General features: G+C 37.0%; 1 protein-coding gene across 1 annotated transcript; it reads right to left on the bottom strand.

The window, feature by feature from the left end:
* Positions 1 to 232: 232 nt before the first annotated feature.
* Positions 233 to 20,035, bottom strand: LOC107584328 (large proline-rich protein BAG6-like). The gene is made up of 16 exons (XM_016270905.1): positions 19,951 to 20,035; positions 19,649 to 19,771; positions 19,370 to 19,524; positions 17,390 to 17,519; positions 17,098 to 17,301; positions 16,787 to 17,015; positions 16,501 to 16,563; positions 11,794 to 12,092; positions 11,403 to 11,481; positions 10,995 to 11,320; positions 10,630 to 10,912; positions 10,356 to 10,549; positions 5,138 to 5,332; positions 4,919 to 5,026; positions 4,673 to 4,819; positions 233 to 250 (listed from the first exon to the last, which is right to left on the bottom strand). The coding sequence occupies exons 1-16, from the start codon at positions 20,020 to 20,022 to the stop codon at positions 233 to 235; spliced, it is 2,625 nt and encodes an 874-aa protein (XP_016126391.1). The 5' UTR covers positions 20,023 to 20,035.
* Positions 20,036 to 22,607: the final 2,572 nt, after the last annotated feature.

Below are 22,607 nucleotides of genomic sequence, written 5' to 3'. Positions count from 1 at the left end.
GAGCAAAGCGTGGGTTATTTTTCTCCAGGTTAATTGGTCAGTTTAGCTCAGTAATGTAATTCGTGTGCTAACACATGCTCTCCACCCACAAGAACAGTTCAACTGCTCTAGCTTCCTGTGGTAAAGACATAGACCAAACGCTTTAATGGACTTCCTGTGTCACAAAGTAGTCAGAACACATCTGTCTCAAGTGCTTGCGCTTTTAAATGGACAATAAAAGCATGAAACGCTATCACTCCACAATCAGAACCTGTTAAAGCAGATCCATATAAAACATGGCTGAGTAATTGTGCTGGTGATTATTTCTGCACTAATTACCCAGAAACCTGTGTTGAATATGTTGTGAGACAAATAAATGCATACTGACATTGATATTTTTGGTGTGTTTTTGTTTTATCCACTTCCATTTAGGAATTTGAATTATCTGCAAAATAATGTTTTTGTTGCATATAAAGGCAATTTCCATGAGGTACAGTTTTTTTGAGGTTCAAATAGGAGTTTAAACTTATATGAATACTTATTTGAATATAGTTTAATTCTCTTTATTTTTGTTATGGTACACCACCTTTCAAAAGTTTATTTTATTTTTTTAAAGTTTTTTTTTTCTCAGCAAAGATGCATTAATTTGATAACAGTGATAATAAAGGCTTTAAATATATATTTTAAATAAATGCTGTTTATTTGAACTTTATATTTAAAAATGTATCATGGTTTGCACATTTAAGTAGCACAACTGTTTTCAACATTGATAATACAAAAAATGCAAATCAGCATATTAGAATGATTTCTAAATATCGTAAGACATAAAACTGGTGTAAAGGCAGTGTTGCATCACAGGAATAAAACTATTTTTTAAATAGAAATGTGTTATTTTACATTTTAATAACATTTTATACGTTAAGAGTTTTTACCGTAATCTTGATCAATTAATGCAGCCTTGGTAAGCATTTGAGACTTATTTCAAAAACATTTAAAAAAATCTTACCAACCCTAAACTTTTGAATGATTGTAGCTAATCAGCTCATGGGAAATATGAATAATTAACCATAACTAGTTATAATTAGTTTTATTTATTATAATGTTCTATTTATTTTATACTAGTTTTATTAAAAAAAAAAAATTCAGCTATGTCACCAGTTTGAGTTGAATAAAGTTTCAATAATGTCAGTAAAGTATGGGTAACAGGGTTAGAAATTTACCATAAATTAAAAAATTGTTCAGCTAGCACTTAAGGGGCCAAATGCTGGTTTAGTTATTGATAAAAAAAAACAACCAACCAAAAAAAATATATAAAAAAAACATTTTACACATGGTTGAATGGTTGAGACCCTATTAATGTAATTAATGCAAAAATTGTCTGTCCAAATTCTCATTTCCTGGGTATCACAGTTTTATATCTTAAAGTAAAGAGATACCGATTTGTATCCAGATGAAAGTCATTGTGCTTGTTTTAAAAACTAAACCATAGCAAAGAGGTTTCTTTAATGTAAGTGGCCAAACATATGGAGGCAGACACAGCCGTTTCTTTAAAACTAGAACCATTTATTTTGTAACCGCCACATTCATGAACAACATGATGGAGCCAACAAGATGTTTTTGGCATGCAAGAAATACAAATAACAGCTGTATGGCATTCACTATGACTAAAACTCTTCCAGTCCTCAGTGACGAATATGCAGTGCTGTACATCTAATCACGTTCAACATGCCTGGAGCTTGTAAACAGCAATCTTGGCATCTCCTCCATCTACACACTGAGCAGGTCAAGCTGGAACGAATTACGTTTTCTTCATGTATATGTGCCTGATATTATCGTCATTATTAAAACAACTTATTACAACAATGTACAGCTAATTTACAATGGACAGGGGCATATATGAATCCTGTCAGATTAAAACTGAATGTTTTGACATCTACTAAGATTATAAGATGCTGTTTCCGACAAATGGATGCCACGTAGTGGAAAGAAAGTCTAGTTTCTTCTGCCTCCATGGCCGGTCTAGTTCACCGGCTCTATATTTAGCCACTATCCACACATTTGACTATGGCAGACATCTGAGATATGTGTCAGTCGCCGATTTCAAAACAGCTGGAACCCCTCAATGCACGAGACGCTATTGGCCGTTCCTTCGAGACGTCCTGGTCATGATGACTATGTTTGACAGATGACAAGACAGAGTAAACCGAGCTGTTGGGTTAGGAGTCCTCAGCTGAAGAGTTACAAAAAAAAAAAAAGCTCCAGGCAGGTGAGTTTTAATTAGGGTTGGAGCTGTGCTCTGCAGGACTGTGGCTCACCAGGGACAGTGTTTTCCACCCCTGCAGTATATATTAAAATTCTATGGGAACACTTTGAAACTCACAGGAACAGTATGGAAAAATCAGCCCCAAAACTAACAGTTGTTTTCTTTAAAAAAAAAAGAAAGATAAAATATGAGAAAAATATAAATATAAGATGAGAAAAAATAGAAATGCTGTCTTGGCAACTGAAATAAGTTATAGTAATAAGCCAAGTACTAAAAGAAAAGAAAAATAAAGCGAAATATTATTATTAAAAAATAAAGGCAAAAGCACAGAATTAAACAGAATAAATTAAATGGAAAACAATGTCTAAATGTAAATGTCCAAGTAGAACACAATGAGTTGTATTAGCAACACTTCAAAGTCAAGCTCCATTACATTTTAATAAAAAAAAAAAGCTAAAAAAAATATGAAATAGTTAGAAATACCTATTACTGTACTGTCTGATCACACTGCAAAAAGTTATGTTCTTTAGTATTTTTGTCTTGTTTTCCACTCCAAATATTTTATCATTAAAACATTTTTAAAAATCTGCCTATGAGCTTAGAAATATGAACTCAATTAAAACGCAAAACAAGTTTTCAGACCCTACCGAGAGATATTTGTTGTTGTCTTAAGAATAAATTGACTTGTCGGCACCGATAGCCCTGTGGGCAGCACAGCTGCCCTACGTGTGTCCCGAGTTCGAATCCCGACTCAAGGACCTTTCCCGATCCCACCCCTATCTCTCTCCCACTTCACTTCCTGTCAGTTCTGATCAGTCCTATTCTAATAAATCTGAAAATGTCAAAAAATTAATCAAAAAAAAAAAAGAATAAAGTAACTTAATTTTTTTCTCAGAAAACAAGAAAAAGAGTTCATATGTTCACTTTGCATCTGAAGTTAAGGTATCTTGATTTAAGGATATTTGTACTGGAAAATAAGACAAAAATACTGAGAAAGATATTTCTTTGCTGTTCGTGCAACATTTCATGCCACAGCTTTATCAAAATACTTTCTGCTCTGATTTAAGACCTTGTAAGGCAGTGGTCTCAAATTCAATTCCTGGAGGGCCACAGCTCTGCAGAGTTTAGCTCCAACCAGCTCCAAATCACACCTGCTTGGAAGTTTCTAGTAATCCTGAAGGCCTTGATTAGCTGGATCAGGTGTGTTTGATTAGGGTTGGAGCTAAACTGTGCAGAGCTGTGGCCCTCCAGGAATTGCGTTTGAGAACCAATAGCCGTGTTTCCACTGTCGGGCCAAAAGCATGCGTGCTAGTGCGTGCCAGGGCCAGTTGCGTCTCCACTGTCACTTCCGGGGCTTGATCGTGCCTCGTCGGTGCTTCCTTGTGGCCAACAGCCAGGGTTTTTTTGGCCCGACTAAAACCTTGGGCCAAAGCGGGCCAACTGGGGCTAGAGGAGTGGTTATGAACAAAGGCAGAGTTTCTCCGCGTCTGGAGAGCGTCAGCGCCGCGGATCATTTCAGAAAGTTAACAGCTATAACACCAGCATTAAAGACTTTAATTTCAGCTCAAAACTCACTTTCAAACAGCAGCGAGTGTTTGAAATAACTTCTGTTTGAGATTCAATGTGGATTATGATCGCCATACAAGGCAGAAATATTTATAAGCGATGCAAAAGACTATGCACGCTAGCCATTAACGTTACCATAGTAAACATGGTAAATACGGCCGCTTGAAGAAATCAACGTCAGCTTCTCATTTTCTATCACGATCGTGTATTTATTTAGTAACATATTTGATCCGTCATAAGTCACATCTCGAGACTTTAGCTCTGTGTATGTCATAAAAATCTAATAATGGTTTTTGTTCAGGAGCTCCCTCTGCTACTCAGGTTGTATTTTTGATGGAAAAAAATATAGAAATGATCATTCTTTCTAAATGTGATGTATATTGTGACTACAAATAAACAGAAACAGACTTGACTGAATAAGTAGGGTATGTGTCCTCTTTCTTTTGTGAAATAACGGTTCATACCGCTTTATTTCTGTGTGACTAATTTTCAATCCTGATAAATTCATTATGATCAATGTATCACTTATAATTGTAAAACACCAATGCTTTTGGATTTAAATCTTTAACAAAACATGCAAACAAACGGCCGCTTTTATCATGATCGTTTTGTGATCACGCTAGTTCCAGTGACTTATTTCTTATTAGTTTTCTGATAACTTCTCTTTGTTAGTGAAATGATGGGGTTGCGTGACGCTGTTCCAAAGAGGCGGGTTTTAGTGAAACGCTGCGGAGCTTCTGGCCCGACGGTGGAAACGCATCGTGATTTTGGGCTCGGTGCTACAGGTCCGAAGCTATTAGCCAGTTGTAAGGCTATTCCGTGCAGGTGTCTCAGGACAGATCAGGTGCAATTTTAGTTTCTTACCTGTTGTGTATAAACTTCCTGCAGCTCTGGTGCCTCCAGCTCCCCCTGTAGGTTATCTGGGGCAGTAACAGGTCTCACCCCTGCTGTTCTGGCAGCTCGACTCACAGCCTCAGCGAGAGAGGGATGAGGACCCTCCCCCTGTGTGATCTGTGAAGGGAGGAAAGCGGTTTTAATTGAATTGTTCATTTTGCATAGGTGTTCTTTGGTAGCGTTCTAGTTTTAAATGAATGTAGTTGGCGCACAGACCTTCCTCCTCTTAGCTGGCATCCCATGCAGATAAGCATCAGACAGAGGCGGCTGTGCTTTCATCTTCCTCTGGGTCAACATGTCATGTCTTATGATGGGTACCCACTCCTGATTAACATATATTTAACACACATTATTTCTTAGTCAGTGTACAACAAAAAGGTGATAAAATAAACATTTAGCAGATACACTAAATCACAACAGACAATGGAGTCTCACAGGAGGAAGAGTTGCTGCCCATGGCTCCGCCTCTCCAGTTGACTCCTCCCTGTCTACTGGTGCCATGGCTACTGCTCCTCGTGTCTCCTCTAACAATGGCCTGCCAGGTGGTTCATCACCATCAGCAGTGTCTCCTGAGGATGCCATGACTTCCTCTGCAGTGGTGGAAGGAGCAGGAGACAGACCCTCTTCCATCTGTAACATATAATCACATAATACTATTATGAAATACAGTTTATAGTGCAGACAAACATCCAGATGTGTTCAAGGCCTAAGGGACAGGAAATACACAAAGAACAATTGCTTATGATGTGTGTGTGTTATTGTTAACTAGACTAATATTTTTTTTGAAACTTTAACGGAAATTAACTGAAGTTTAAACAGAGATACTAAGAACACTAAAAAAATAACAGAAATAAAAATAAAGCTAATTATTATTATTAATAATGATAACAGCAAAAGCACAATAAAATTATTAAAAATGACAATAAAATTGTCAATAAAATACATTTTATTTAATGAAATAAAAAATTAATTAGTTTTAGATCAGTGATGCTTTTTATTTTTAAACGGCTTTTCTGCTCACCAAGGCTGTATTTATTTGATCCAAAATACAGCAGAAAACAGTAATATTGTGAAAAATTACAATTTAAAATAACTTTTCTATTTGAATATATTTAAAAATGCAATTTATTACTGTGTTGGAATTTTCATTCTAATATGCTGATTTGCTGCTCAATAAACATATTATTATACAATTTTCTATTTCAGATAAATGCTGTTCTTTTGAATTTTCTATTAGTTTTTTTTCTCCTGACACTGAATACTGGAGTAATGATGCTGAGAATTCAGCTTTGCCAGCACAGGAATAAATTGCATTTTAAAATATATTAAAATAGAAAACAGCTATTTTATATTGTAACAATATTTAAGCAGCAATCAAATCAACAAAAGAGCAATAAAATACAAGTGCTATGACAAGTCTCAGTTAGCCTAACGCAATACACATAGCAAAGTTTTTTTTTTTTTTTTTTTTTTTTTTAAAAAAAAAAAAGAGTTAAAAAAAAAAAAAAGAAAAAAAGAAAATCAGGAAAATCAAATCAAAGCACAAGGGTTAAGGTAAATCCTTTCATTTTAGTCTTGGATTAATACTAAGATCCTAAACATATAGTCTTCCCTTATAAGAGTAACAAATAATAGACGAATAGGAAACTCAATATGATCAGTGCAAGCGTTTGAGGGTCAAGTGTTTTTTTTGTTTGTTTTTTTTATACTTTTTTATTTAATAATGTTTTCATTATTTTCATTGTTCTTTCGAAGTGACCATTTCAATGAATCAGTGAATCAAAACACTGAATAAACTATTTGTTTGCATCATGACTCCAAAATGTTCAACAAAAAAAAAGTCCGTTAAGTGTGTGTAATGTTAATTTCGTTAACGAAAACTATGACGAAAAATGTTCCTTGACCAGCTTTTTTCCCCTGACTAAAACGAGACAATGATGAGACAGAAATAAGGTCAATAAACAATAACGGTGATCTAGAGCTGTTAAAAATGGCTGAATAACTAAATTCGAAATTTGTATCAAAATATTATCAATATTCGAATTATATTCGAATTTAAAAGGCATAATTTCTTTTAGGGGGAAAGAAGCTTTTGGCTTCTCTCCTGAGGCTCCTCTACTAATGCATGTTTCTTCTAAGCAATAAAACAATACAACTATCTTTGAAAAAAAGTGCATAATGTTTATAAACAATATATAATTACGTTGCTTAACAATTAGAAACAAAACAGCATCATATATGTATATGTATAGTTTAAAACAAAAGACCGAAAACTAATCACAAAGAGCACTTTTTTTCATTTAAAAACATGATGCAGTGGGATGCAAAATAATTGCCACAAAGTCTCGAGACATGTTTTTTAAAAGTTGAACTTGCATTAATTTTACATGACTTTCTAAACATGCGGCTCTCTTGTGTGAGACGCGAGTGCAATGTTGATAGATGTCCCACTAGAAAATTCGATAAATATGCGTTCTGTGGGAACGGCTTGGTTTCAGTTTTGATGTAAACAACATCTTCTCCGCATTGAAGTTCTCTTTTTCCGCAATATTTTGGATGAGCAGCACCATATCCAGTGGGTTCAACTGGATAGGCTAAAAAAAGCATTAAAATGCAATGACACCTACATAGTCATTGCATCTTGTGTGCCACTGATAAGGCTGCCTGACACACACCTAAAATTCAAATGCAACGTTTTTGCATTCGAATGTGGATTTTTATTTTAAATTCAACGAATTTGATAATCAAAACAATTTTTGACAGCCCTACTGTGATCATATCACATGCAATATCGTTGACAATAAAAGACGAGACTAAAATGTATTAAAAAAAATAAACATTTTACCAAAATCTCAGCGTACTGCTGTATAACGTAAGCTTTCATGTGTGCGGTTTTGAAGACTTCAAATCCTCGAATCAGAGCTTCTCTGTTAAAAGGATACATTTTCTGCTCAGTGTTTTGTTAAATGTTTGCAATCTGGCAACCATGCGCACGCACTTGCTCTTCATTGCGAAAGCACCGAAGATGATCTGAAAACACCGGCAAACAAGCAAGCTGAAGTTTAGCAATCCTTATGTGAGATATTCTGCTTATATTAAATTTCATTGCGTGTCAATCAGCTGGTCTGTGTTCTGTCATAAGATCTCGACTATTTTGTTTGCGATTTTGGTTTCTGAATAAATGTACCTATGCAACCGCTGTTGTTTTAATAGAGAACCATTATCGCAATTTAGAAATATTGGAATTTCTATTAGAAATTTCATGGTTGTTTTCATAATGTAGACAGAGAGAGTGCACAAGTCTTTGATATTAATTTATGTTATAAGTAACCTGTAATCAGTACAATAGAAAATAAACCATGTGTATGAGTCGACATTCTATTGATTTGTGCTTATTGGTGAAAGTGCACTAGCTAAAATGCAAAAAATAATTTCTCAAATGACAACAGTCATTTTGATTATAATTTTGAGCAAAAATATATGTATATATTAGGGGTGTAATGATTCACAAAATTCACGGTTCGTTTCGATACGGCAACTGACGCCGCATAGGCTATTCTCTCAGAGACGACGAGAGATGAATGTACTTCAACATATGCTGATAACAGTAGCCTATATAGCTAACGGTTTTAATTTATTTCCGTAATATTTCTCTTGTGGCCCGTACATAGTGGAAAAAAATTTGAAGAAACGTATTTAGTGTTAAACAGGTTGTTATTGAAAGTTGGTGCTTGAAATAAAAGCTTTTTATTTCATTGATTTTTATTGAGGACTGCAGTGTTAATATTTTAATAATAGGCCTATAATTCATTGTAAAATAGACCTGTTTTAAAAGACCTTTTTTAAAACATTTTAATCGAGGAGTAAATAGCCTAATCTTTTGTTATCCTTGCAACGTGTCAGTTATGTGGTAATTATTGCGGGGCAAATTGTAATCTTAATTTAATAATAAAAGTATTCATAATAATAATAGGCCTAATAATATAAGAATGTAACAGGCCTACATTAATTGGACATGCCAAATCCTTTTAATATTGCCAATAATTGATGTCTTTGACAATATCTCTGGCTATCGTCAATACAAGATCATCGTCTTTCGATGCAACCCAGCAAGGGGAGGTTATCGCGGGACCTTTCACAGTTAGTTCACCCAAAAATGAAAATTAGGCTGTGTTTTACTCACCCCAGAGGCATCCTAGGTGTATATGACTTTCTTCTTTCAGACAAATCCAGTCGGAGTTATATAAAAAATTGTCCTGGCTATTCCAAGCTCTATCATTGCAGTCAGCGGGTGTTGCAGTGCTTCAGTCCCAAAGAAGTGAAATAAAAAGCGCCGTGACATAAAAATAAAAAAAAAGTGTCTCACACGGCAAACCAGTCTCCTCTTGGCTTATATCGAAATCCTCCGACATTCTTCTTTACAAATCCTCGTTTTGACTCGGCTGCGGTGCGGCCAACTGAATCTGCTGCTTCTCTGCCGCTCACTGCACAGAACAGACGCCGAGAGAGGTGACACTTCTCCGGGAAAGTCAGACCTCACGTTCGCGGGACAGCACTGGTGAAATCTTCCAACTGAACCATAGCTAAGGTTTATCCAAAAAAGTCGCTAGGTTCGTCAGTATGAATATCCTATGGAAAAAAGCCACTAAATCTAGTGCTCAAGTCGCGCTCGTGTGTGTGTGAGACGCGAGAGATGATGGCAGGAGGCGGTAGATATTTGTCAGAAGAAGAAGAGAATGAGCTTTATTGCCAGGTATGTTTACACATACGAGGAATTTGTTTTCGTGACAGAAGCTTCCACAGTGTAACAGAAGCTTACAGACCACCATTTGTGGTGGTCAATGTGGATACTGTGGATGAGTTCTTCGGTGTCATCACGTTCTATTAGTTCTACAGCGGAACTTTCACGCTTAGTAACACATACAACTGTTCCCTCACCACAGTGCAACAGTGAAATGGGACCCCTTTCAAACAGTGTCGCGTTCCGAACGTTGTTTAAGCGACATACACCGGTTTTGCGGTATTTTAAAAATTAATATCATAACAAAAATAAACACCAATATGAACCGGTATGAACCGCCCAGCACTAGTTACACCCCTAGTATATATATTTTTAATCAGTTTACCCATTATACAGCATGATGAAAATGTGACTAAGACTTCGTTGACTAAAACTGAACTAAAATGCTCAGACATTTAGTCGAATAAAACTTGACTAAAACAGGCCAAGATTGATACAGTGGGGAAAAAAAGTATTTAGTCAGCCACCAATTGTGCAAGTTCTCCCACTTAAAAAGATGAGAGAGGCCTGTAATTTTCATCATAGGTATACCTCAACTATGAGAGACAAAATGAGAAAAAAAATCCAGAAAATCACATTGTAGGATTTTTAAAGAATTTATTTGCAAATTATGGTGGAAAACAAGTATTTGGTCAATAACAAAATTTCATCTCAATACTTTGTTATAATATACCCTTTGTTGGCAATGACACAAAAAGTACATTTGACACAGGACTAAGACTAAATTAAAAATGCCTGACAAAATGAACACTAGTGTGTAATATTTATAGTCAAAGATAATATCATAATAGAACCCAATTACTGAGTACGTCAATTGAGTATGTAACTCATCTGAGATGAAAGTCATGTATGAAAGCAGTGTGAGCTCAGACTCACAGCTATGTTGGCATCGGTGGGCTCTCGGCCTTGTAGATAGTGCTCAGTGAAGAAGGCCATGAGCTGGGGCTGAATGCGGCTCAGAGGCTGAGGATTACCATGTAGCAGCAGAACCATGTCTACCATTGAGAAACTCTGACACACCAGAGACAGCAGATCTCCAAAGAACCCTGCCAAACAAACACAGACAGTCAAGCACAAGTACATCAAATGCAACTTTGAGTTGAGCCAATGAAACACAGAAACTGACCCACTGCATCTCCAGTTCCAGGAGTGAAGAGGTTGCTGGTCTGGGAAAGTCTCTGAATAAACTGGGTGATGCTCTCAGTGTTGCCTTGACCAGCACCCAGAGAACCCATCATTGTGGACAGGACGCCCTGCACGATGCCTGTGAAAAGCTCAGGGCTGAGGGTCTCTCCACCTCCACTGGGAGGCTGAGGGGCGGTAGTGTGGGCAGCTCCTGAAGGGGCAGAAGGCGTGGCTTGTGAGGGTGGAGGCTGCTGGTTTGGTGGAGAAAACACAGGCTGGCCAGACTGCAAAGAAAACAGGACGTTCAAATGAACACTTTTGGTAAAATAAGACTACAAAAACCCATTTGCTTAGAAAGGCACCAACCGGAATGAACTCAGACAGGCCCTGGATAAATGCAGGGACACCTGGAACAGTCACTGTAATGGAGGGAGGACCTCCAGACACCCCTCCACCAGCTCCCGCAACTCCTCCCAAAAGTGAGCCCAGCAGCTGAGCTAGGTTATCTCCTGGGCCGCCTTCCTGGGACTGACCCATGGACGCTGTACTGGTGGTGTGGGTGGACGTCTGACCGGATGTGTTGGTAGAGGATGGAGGAGCAGTGGAGGAGGAGATAGAGGAGGAGGAAGGGGTAGCTGTGGAGGTAGAGAAAGAGAAGGAATGGGACGATGAGGTAGTGGACGTCTGGTCGCCTGATGATGGAAAACATGGAATGTTTACAAGCTTTGTAATGTTGGATCTTGAAGAGGAACTGAATAGGTAAGGACCACTCACCTGTGTGCAATGGCATCAAAAGTTGCCCTACCAAACCACTGACCATCTGTGTGAGAGGAGAGGACGTCATAGGGTTGCCCTTGATTGAAGAACAAAAATTATCAATGAGTTTTATGCAAAGAGATTAGATATGGTAAATGGTAAAACCATCACATCACTGAAATATAAGCTTTTTTAAACAATATTTGAGTATAAGAAACAACATTAATGGGACAGTTAATGTCATATTTTGTTACTGATTTGAAATATGTAATTCAAATATGAATGTGGCAAGCAGTTTTTGAGATTTCAGGTGTTGCAAATATGGCCACCGACTTTCCTTGAAAGGGACTTTGGTTTTATGTCCAAAGCTCTCCTAAACACACTAACAATTTATCTTAAAAGTTCATACTTGGTTAGTCTGTTGTCCTGCTGGTGGGGGCACTGTTGCCCGCAGGTTGATGGTGGTCCCTCTGGTGCTCATTGGTTGGGGGATGCGTGGAGATAAGGTGGGCCGTGTGATGACCACCCTGGCCTGAGGTGGCGGAGGAGCCGGGCTGTCTGCACTCTGGGCACCTGTGCCTGCAGTGCCCTGCTGCTGCCCAGCAGAGGCTGCGGTTGCCATGGCCACAGCCTGCTGGGAGATCTGATGAATGATGGCCTGCATGAACTCCGGTGGCAGTCCTGGTACATGGATGGGTGCTGTGGTGCCTTCAGAGAACAGACGCACACAATTCAATGAAAAGTGACTACTAACACTGCTGTAAAATGAAACTGTTGCAAGGTTTAAATTTTACACACAAGACTACAAACAACAGCTGTGTTACATCCCAGTGCAAAAATAGTACTTTAACACCACTCAAATTAACAATTTTGTCATCATTTACTCACACGATGTTCCAAACCAGTATGACTTGATTTCTTCCACAGAACACTAAAAAAGGAATTTTGAAGAACCTCCAGAGCAGTGTTGATATCATAAATTAAAACTATTAAAAACATTTTTGTAATTAAAAAACTTTTCATAAAATAAAGTATTAAAATGATCATTAACTAAAATAAAAACCAAATAGAAATATATAAAAAGCTAATAAAATTAACAAAATCACATAAAACTATTATTAATTGAAAATATAAAAATGAATGCTAATTAAAAAAAACTAAATTACTACAGGGCTGTCAAATAGATTAATCGCATCCAAAATTTTGTGTTTGCATAATATGTGTGTACTGTGTATATTTGTATGACTATAAAAATACACACACATACATGTATATATTTAAGAAATATTTGCATGTACAGTACATACAGTATATGAATGAATGAATGATGATGCACTTATATAGCGCTTTATTGTGTATTGTTGTACACCCAAAGCGCTTAAACCTGTACATACATATGTACAGTATATACATATACAGTGGCATGCAAAAGTTTGGAAAACCCTTGCAGAATCTGTGATAATTTCAACAAAATATCACCGGAAGCGTCACGAGCGTTTCAGTACGAGTACTACACACAACCGCGCGTCTGTGCCATTCATTAACATAGAGACACGCAGAATTCATATTTAAATATGCATCGTTTTGCGGCTTAATATTTACAAATACTATCGGGCGGGGGATCGCTTGTGTTGATACAGAGAGCGCGACCATAACGTAGAGACTGAAATGACATGCCGTCGTGTAAATAAGATCAATAACATAAGGCTATTTAGTTTGCTTAATAAAAGAGCAAGGTATATACTGTACCTGTTCTATAGGAAAGGTAACTTTAAATGATTTCAGTTGTGATCTGGCGCTATACAGAAAATATAATTAAATCAAATTAACTTGACCTTCAAGGGGCGCGGGGGGGTGCCGTTGGGGTGGCGGCCGTCTGTGCCATTCATTAACAGAGATACGCAGAATTCATATTTAAATATGCATCGTTTTGCGGCTTAATATTTACAAATACTATCGGGCGGAACACCGCTGTGCGTGATACAGAGAGCGCGACCATAACGTAGAGACTGAAATGACATGCCGTCGTGTAAATAAGATCAATAACATAAGGCTATTTAGTTTGCTTAATAAAAGAGCAAGGTATATACTGTACCTGTTCTATAGGAAAGGTAACTTTAAATGATTTCAGTTGTGATCTGGCGCTATACAGAAAATATAATTAAATCAAATTAACTTGACCTTCAAGGGGCGCGGGGGGGTGCCGTTGGGGTGGCGGCCGCCCCCCTAAAATAATGGCAGGGGAAACACTGAGATGTCATCCAAATTTTTCTTATTTTGTTCAAATATAATTTTTTTCCATTTAGTACTGCCCTTCGGAAGCAACAGAAGATACTTGCATGTTTCCTGGAAGACAAATTAAGTACAATTTCCTTGATCTTCAAATTCAAAAAGATTTCACCAAAAAGATGCTGGAAAACTGAAGAATCTGCAGGACATGGAGGATTTTTCTGAAGATCAGTGCTCAGTTTAACTGTTCAGAACAAACAAGGGACTCATGAACAACCATCACAAAACAAAAAAAAAAACAGTTGTAGCTCATCCAGGTAACCAAACACAGTATTAAGAACCAAGGGTTCCCAAACTTTTGAAGAGGGCTATTTTAATAATTACAGCAATTTTTTGTCTTGTGGACTATATGTAAACACAAGGCTTGAAATTGCGACCATTTTGATCGCATATGCTCCCGAAATTTAATCTGTGCGACCTCAAAATATATTTGGGAGTATTTGTGCGAGTGCATATACAGTGGTTTGAAAAAGTGTTGGCCCCCTTCCTGATATCTTATTTTTTTGCATGTTTGTCACACTTTAATGTTTCAGATCATCAAACTAATTTAAATATTAGTCAAAGATAACACAAGTAAACACAACATGCAGTTTTTATATGAAGGTTTTTATTATTAAGGGAAAACAAAATCCAAAACTACATGGGAAGTATGTGCCTTCTGAGTGCTGATACGGTGACCGGTCTGTCATTCCATCAAACGTTACATAACCAATTAAACTTAAGCTTTACATTGTTACATTGTTAACTTTAATGCAGATTTTAGATTGGTTAATATTAGCTGTCAATCGCTCAGTCACTGCTTTCTGCTGTCAGGTGACAGGCTAACTACCGCACGGAATGTAAAGGGCTGAAGAAGAGAGAAAATGAAAAGAACACTGACATTACTTTTGTAAGCCGCCTAAAGTTACAAATAATGGTGCTGGTGATAGCGATCATGTGGTGAATGTTGATCCACCAGCCGAAAAGGCGGCGTACAGTTTTCGGAGAAAATGGTTGAAAGACTTCGAGTGGCTTCGCTATGAAAATGCACTGCGCTGTGTGCTCTATGCACTGCATTCACTGTAAAGCCTGTGGGACGGAGTTTGCAGGTAACGGCGTTCGCCACTGAATCTACACATTTCATAATTGTTGTTTTACGATGTGCGTTTTGACATTATCGAGTATATTGCAAAATCCAAACAAAATGTGCACGTATACATGACATAATGAAGTCTAGTAGGTTAGACTAGTGTGCATGCGCATTTAGATTGCGTTCTTTCGCTGCATGATTCATTCTATTAAAATGCATCACAAAATTCAAGATATGGGGCCTTTATATCATTTCATGTAGTTAATCAATACCATATTGATTATTATATTATTGAACAGATATTGATAACTGTTCAATAAACAAGAAGTTAATATTAAGAGATTTACGTTTTAGACACCATATTGCCTGTTTTGCTCTATTTCGCCAACAAAAATAATTCCAAACTAAGTCACAACACTGTGTTGCGTCGCTGAGCAACATGAGGGTGTCTGGTTCCTGAATGAATCAACCGTTTTAAATGATTCGGTTCAATCGCAATGACTCACTTATTAACAGTGACTTGCTGACACCTACTGGATGTTTTAAAATCAATACCACAAGAATGTGATATTGATTATTATATTATTGAACAGATATTGATAACTGTTCAATAAACAAGAAGTTAATATTAAGAGATTTACGTTTTAGACACCATATTGCCTGTTTTGCTCTATTTCGCCAACAAAAATAATTCCAAACTAAGTCACAACACTGTGTTGCGTCGCTGAGCAACATGAGGGTGTCTGGTTCCTGAATGAATCAACCGTTTTAAATGATTCGGTTCAATCGCAATGACTCACTTATTAACAGTGACTTGCTGACACCTACTGGATGTTTTAATTTCACATTTAAAGTTTCAAATATTTCAATTATCAGTGTTCAACTTTTTATGTTAACAATATTAAAACATATGCATGTGTATGCAAGTTTTTTGTTTTTAATTATATAATAAATTAAAAGAAAAACAGAATAGAAAAAGAATAGTGCAAACTAGTGTTAGAGGCCCACATATATACATACATATATATATATATGTGTGTGTGTGTGTGTGCCCAGTAAACATTTTAGTAAGTCTGCATCTAATAAACAATATCTAATAAAGAGTTAATTCCACATGCATGTGTATGCAAGTTTTTTGTTTTTAATTATATAATAAATTAAAAGAAAAACAGAATAGAAAAAGAATAGTGCAAACTAGTGTTAGAGGCCCACATATATACATACATATATATATATATGTGTGTGTGTGTGTGTGTGTGTGTGCCCAGTAAACATTTTAATAAGTCTGCATCTAATAAACAATATCTAATAAAGAGTTAATTCCACAAACTTCACTAACTTTAACGATAAATATATTGCTGTCAATACAACGTTTTTCAGTTTTCTTCAAAATAAAAAAATAAGCAATGGCAAATGTGTTTTTTTTTTTACTATTTTAAACAATTTTTCTCTGAAATTGTCAATGGGCCCCTAACACCCCCATGGGCAACCCATGTTAAAAGACTACAATGTATATGGTGAATTTAATTATTATGATGATGTCTGGATCTCTTTAGCCCCAGTCCCGCTTTTATTTTGTTGCATGGAAAACATGCAGTGTAGAAATTCTGCAAATATTTATTGTTTTGTGTTCAGTGTAAAACAGTAAGTCAAACTGGTTTTGAATGACATGAGGGCATGTAAATGATGATAAAGCGTATTTTTTGAGTGAATTTTTTTGCCAATGGTTACTGGCTATAGAGAGAGGTGGAAACTAACCAGTCTCTCCAGCAGCTCTGGGGTTCTGTTGCCTTTGGCCCTGCACTCCACTGTCTGAATCTGCTGCACAGAAATGCACAGATCAGTGGTCGGCAGTTACACTACAGCTACCCATTCCAGGTCTCACAATTCCTTTTTTGAAAGCAACTATTTTAAATTATAAAATTATAGCATGATGAAGAAAAGAGTTTGGATTATTCTGAAGTGCAGCAGACCAGGAATGGGCAGCATGGCTAAATCACAGTGCTAAGAACACTGGGCTTCTGATTGCGGGTTGGTGACATACCATCCAGGTTCATCTGCATCATGACCACTGGCTCCATGGTCTGGTGAGTGATTCTGATCACTCTTGGCGTCCCCTGACCATGACCCGTCTGTTGACTGGCTCCATTCAGTGGAGGAGGTGGTGCCTGACCCTGAGGCTCTGATTGGTTGCTGGGCTGTGAGGTTTGGGCCTGACCCTCGCTTGTCTGTCTGCTGTTTGCCGTCATGGTCATAGTGGAGCCCAGGTTCATCTAGAAGATGACATATTTTGAGGCTGACTGTTTGTTACTAATAGTATGAAAGTAGTTTTGCATGTATAGTTGGTTAGCTCACTGGAATGGGAATATGGGGCGGTCCACTCTGCAGCACAACAGGGGAGGTGTAGTGAGACATGGGCCGCGCCACATGTAAGTGGCGGGGTGGCTGAGCTGATAAATTGCATCGGAGGTCACTCAGAGCCACCAATGTGTTGCCAAGGAGATGGAGTGACTCTCCAATCAAATTGAGAGTGCGCTGATCCTCCTCTCGCTCTTGAGTCTGTCCAAGAAACCCATTTTCAGAAGATTAGTATGATGCCTTACAGCGCATATGACAATTATGTAACATTAAACTATCGCGGGCATACATTGTTATTGTAGTCAGCGGAACTGGCCGCTCCAAGGATGGAATGTGTTCTCTCCATGAATGGACGGAGGCGCTCCTCCACCCTTCGCACCTCTGACAGAACCTCCACCAACTCTAAAGGGCTGGGGTGACTGTTGAGACATGGAAAGAAGTTACACTTTGTACATGTAAAAAAAAAAAGTAATGGGCCAAAGACATGACGATACATCACCATTCAACGTTCAGGGACAGTGAGTTTTTTTTTTTTAAGCTTTTATTTAGCAAGGACACATATCAAAGGTGACATTAAAAACTGTTATAAATGTTATGAAACCTCTATTTCAAATAAATGCTGTTCTTTTGAACTTTATATTCATCAAAGAATCCTGAAAAAAAAATGTATAATATGTTTTCCACAAACAATAGTGAATTGTTTTTTTCAACACTGAATATATTTCCTGAGCAGGAAAACGTGTATCAGAATGATATTTTAAAAAGTATATTAAAATGTAATAATATTCCACAATATTAGTGTTTTACTGTACATTTTATCAACTAAATGCAGCCTTATTGATCATAAGACACTTGAAAATATGAAAACTTACCTCAAACTTTTGTACAGTATTGTATATCACATGATTTGATCTTTTTATGACAAGGCAAGGTTCAGGTTATAAAACATCAATGTCTCCCCCAAAATAATATTATGAATAATCATGATAGTTTTAAAAATTACTTATCTTGAAACCTCCACCAACTCTAAAGGGCTGGGGTGACTGTTGAGACATGGAAAGAAGTTACACTTTGTACATGTAAAAAAAAAAGTAATGGGCCAAAGACATGACGATACATCACCATTCAACGTTCAGGGACAGTGAGTTTTTTTTTTTTAAAGCTTTTATTTAGCAAGGACACATATCAAAGGTGACATTAAAAACTGTTATAAATGTTATGAAACCTCTATTTCAAATAAATGCTGTTCTTTTGAACTTTATATTCATCAAAGAATCCTGAAAAAAAAATGTATAATATGTTTTCCACAAACAATAGTGAATTGTTTTTTTCAACACTGAATATATTTCCTGAGCAGGAAAACGTGTATCAGAATGATATTTTAAAAAGTATATTAAAATGTAATAATATTCCACAATATTAGTGTTTTACTGTACATTTTATCAACTAAATGCAGCCTTATTGATCATAAGACACTTGAAAATATGAAAACTTACCTCAAACTTTTGTACAGTATTGTATATCACATGATTTGATCTTTTTATGACAAGGCAAGGTTCAGGTTATAAAACATCAATGTCTCCCCCAAAATAATATTATGAATAATCATGATAGTTTTAAAAATTACTTATCTTGAAAAATATTGAAATTATTAAGATGTGTACATTCATGTACACAATGTATCATGTACATGCATTCAAGGTTTAAGGAAAATACATTGACTTTTTACTTAGAGGGATGGTCAATTTGCTCTTAATTTAGATCAGGTTATTCAGGTAATAATGTTAATAATGTTCAGTTTCTTGCACCGTCCAAGCATTTCACTTCATAAGATATAATATATCGTCAGGAGCCATGGTTATTTAATTGTACTGCTTGGATAAGTTTTTGTTTTTTGACTCTCAAAGTGACAAGGTTTGACTCACCAAGGACAATGGTTTTAGCTAAACATCTTTTTTACTGTTCTACTGGGAAATAGAAGTCCTCTATTGTGCATCCAGGTTGGCCTGAGTGTGAGTAAATTAAGAGTAATTGTTCATTTTTGGTTGAACTATCCCTTTAATGGTTACACCACGTGACATTTTTAGAGCCATTAAATCCAAACCTTCTTGAAGATTGAAGACAATTTTCAATTAACCATATGAAATCAACATGAATACCAGAAATACATTTCTAAGAGCCTGGCGCATGCTTTTTACCTAGATTGTTAAAAGATTTTTCCTCATCACGGACTATTTTATTTGTCCTAGACCCTAATATTTTCTCTTACTTGGGTCCAGAGTGAGTTGCTCCTTCTGTCTGTGAAGCTGAGGATGAGGAGGAAGGTGGAGGTGGGGAGCTGTCCATTGGCTGTGCTAAGAATGAGGATGATGATGGCTGAGGATGTGGTGTCTCTTGCTGAGATGACGGTTCACTTGACTGACCCTGAAACAAAAAGTTAAAGTTACTTTTACCTGAAAATACGAATCAAGCCGAATGACATTTGATATATAATTAAGAAATCCAAAAAGATTGTTTTATTTGTTGGATGTAAATATTTGTTCTGCACCTCAAGTCTGTGGATTAAAGCCTGTGTCTCTCGCAGCAAGCTTTCAGCCAGCTGGAGCCTCATCCTGGGCTCGCTCTGCACTGATTGGTCCACGTTGATATGGACATCCACAGAGCCACTGCTCTGTGAGAGAGGAAATAAATTACTGTAGATGTGTCCAGAGATAACCTTCCATTTTAAACAACAGACTGTGACCAGACAAAGCAAAAGCGCTTCTAATACAAACATTCAGTACACTGCTTATAATGTTCATAATTATGTAAGTATGGTTGGTGAAGTTAGAGGACGCAAGTATGACTCACTCCTGTGCTGGTGCTCACTCTGACATTACGCCCCATTTCTCCAACACCAGCCAGCATCTGCTGCACTGACATCTAGATGTACACAATGTATCATGTACATGCATTCAAGGTTTAAGGAAAATACATTGACTTTTTACTTAGAGGGATGGTCAATTTGCTCTTAATTTAGATCAGGTTATTCAGGTAATAATGTTAATAATGTTCAGTTTCTTGCACCGTCCAAGCATTTCACTTCATAAGATATAATATATCGTCAGGAGCCATGGTTATTTAATTGTACTGCTTGGATAAGTTTTTGTTTTTTGACTCTCAAAGTGACAAGGTTTGACTCACCAAGGACAATGGTTTTAGCTAAACATCTTTTTTACTGTTCTACTGGGAAATAGAAGTCCTCTATTGTGCATCCAGGTTGGCCTGAGTGTGAGTAAATTAAGAGTAATTGTTCATTTTTGTTTGAACTATCCCTTTAATGGTTACACCACGTGACATTTTTAGAGCCATTAAATCCAAAACTTCTTGAAGATTGAAGACAATTTTCTATTAACCATATGAAATCAACATGAATACCAGAAATACATTTCTAAGAGCCTGGCGCATGCTTTTTACCTAGATTGTTAAAAGCTTTTTCCTCATCACGGACTATTTTATTTGTCTTAGACCCTAATATTTTCTCTTACTTGGGTCCAGAGTGAGTTGCTCCTTCTGTCTGTGAAGCTGAGGATGAGGAGGAAGGTGGAGGTGGGGAGCTGTCCATTGGCTGTGCTAAGAATGAGGATGATGATGGCTGAGGATGTGGTGTCTCTTGCTGAGATGACGGTTCACTTGACTGACCCTGAAACAAAAAGTTAAAGTTACTTTTACCTGAAAATACGAATCGGTCTATAAAAAAAGTACATAATGTCTAAACTGACATTTATAAATCAAATATGATTTCGTAAATTGCATAAACAATAATGAACAAAACAGCATCATGTATTTATGTATAGCTTAATACAAATAGCCAAAGCGCCGATCACACGATTGCATTTAAAAACACATAAGACGCAGTGGAATGAAATAAAACCCCCACAAATTCTCGAGACATGTTTTCTAAAAGTTTAACCTCTTTTAACTTTACATGGCTTTCTATTAATCATCTCTTGTGCGAGACGCGAGTGCAACAGTCAAGAATGCGCCGAATATGCGTTCTGGGTGAATGGCTTGGTTTTGGTTTTAACCTAACCAATATCATCTCCGCATTGAGCTTCTATATTTCTCTAATATTTTGAATATGCAGCAGCGGCGCATCTTGTGGTTTCAACTGGATATAGACTAACAAAAACATCAAAATGCAACAACATCATCCTCACCACATCTCGTGCGCCGCTGATAAGGCTCTCTGACGCACACCTAACATTCAAATATACCGTTTTTTTCATTCGAATGCAAATTTTTATTTTAAATTCGACTAATATTCCTTTTTTTGATTCACAGTCCCCTCATCGCACGGCACTCATTTCAGCGTGTGTTTGTGTGTTCTGTTGGCGCTCTGCTTGTCACTCATAACACGCACCTTTAAATAAATTTTTTTTAAAAAGTGTGAAACTATTGTGCGATACATCGGAAAAATTTTCTATCGTTATCGATGATGGTGTACCGTCGATAAATATCGATACTGTTTTATCGCCCAGGCCTAATTAGGGCTGCAATGATTCCTCGATTCTATTAGAGTATTCAATTAAAACAAAATCCTCGATTTAATTTTGCCCGCGTCGAGTAGAGTGGTTCTAGAGCATATTCGAGGGCACACTCTTACCGTCAAAAATAGGCGAGGCACCTATCTTTAGCGAAGCGGTGCGGAGAGCCGCTTCTGATGGAAACTTAAGCATTGACTAGAGTGGCCGCGTCGGAGTCGTAACCCGCCGCATTGTAAATAAGGGGTAAGTCACTCTTGCAGTATTTTGACGTCATACACCGATCGGTCTGCTTTAAGTCAAACACACAACTTATGACAATAGATTTACACTTCGAATTAGGTAGTCTGCCATCGATGACAGTAGCTCATTGGAAAAGGCTGAAAAATGCCCTTCATTTGGTTTGCACTAATAAACGCTGCTGCCTGCCAGCTAGGGATGTGCCGATAGACGATATTATCGTGTATTGACGATAGTCAGAGATATCGCCTGTGGTTGATGCCTTTGACGATAGCGCGCTGACTGAATTCTAACTCACAAATTCTCTCATCATAAACAACAAAGTGCAGATCTACGTCCGATGTAAGTATAAGAGATTTATTCATACAGCGTATATTCGCTGAGTTTAACGCGAGTGTTTTTAAAGTGCATAACGCGCTAGACTGAGCTTGTGATGATGTTGTTTGGTAGTGTAATGTTCTTTGCTTGTTTTCTGTAGCTGCTTTTTGAATAACTGAGGAAATGTAAGCATTATAATTAGTAACTTACGATGTTTCTATTAATTTGTTATCATGTTAAATACAAATTCGGTCTTATTAAAAACATTAGGCTGCTTTTATCCTTACGCTGGAGTTGGTTCACTTTCCCACAATGAAACTAAGTAAATAATTAGGCTACATAAATTAGCACGATAATATCGTGTATCTGTGATCTCACAGGCTGACGATACGACGATATGAAAATTGAGCATATCGCCCAACACTA

This window comes from Sinocyclocheilus grahami, unplaced genomic scaffold, assembly GCF_001515645.1.
Source record: "Sinocyclocheilus grahami isolate Dianchi unplaced genomic scaffold, SAMN03320097.WGS_v1.1 scaffold58.1, whole genome shotgun sequence".
NCBI classification, from domain to species: domain Eukaryota; kingdom Metazoa; phylum Chordata; class Actinopteri; order Cypriniformes; family Cyprinidae; genus Sinocyclocheilus; species Sinocyclocheilus grahami.
The sequence above is the reverse complement of the archived record's forward strand: the minus strand, read 5'-3'. Positions and strand labels throughout refer to the sequence as shown.

Coding starts and splice junctions, on each gene's coding strand:
- LOC107584328 (XM_016270905.1), bottom strand. CDS start 20,022: ATGTCAGTGCAGCAGATGCTGGCTGGTGTTGGAGAAATGGGGCGTAAT. Junction 12,093..16,500: donor CAGAGCTGCTGGAGAGACTG/GTTAGTTTCCAC, acceptor TGTTCTCTGAAG/GCACCACAGCACCCATCCAT. Junction 11,321..11,402: donor TTTGATGCCATTGCACACAG/GTGAGTGGTCCT, acceptor TTCCATCATCAG/GCGACCAGACGTCCACTACC.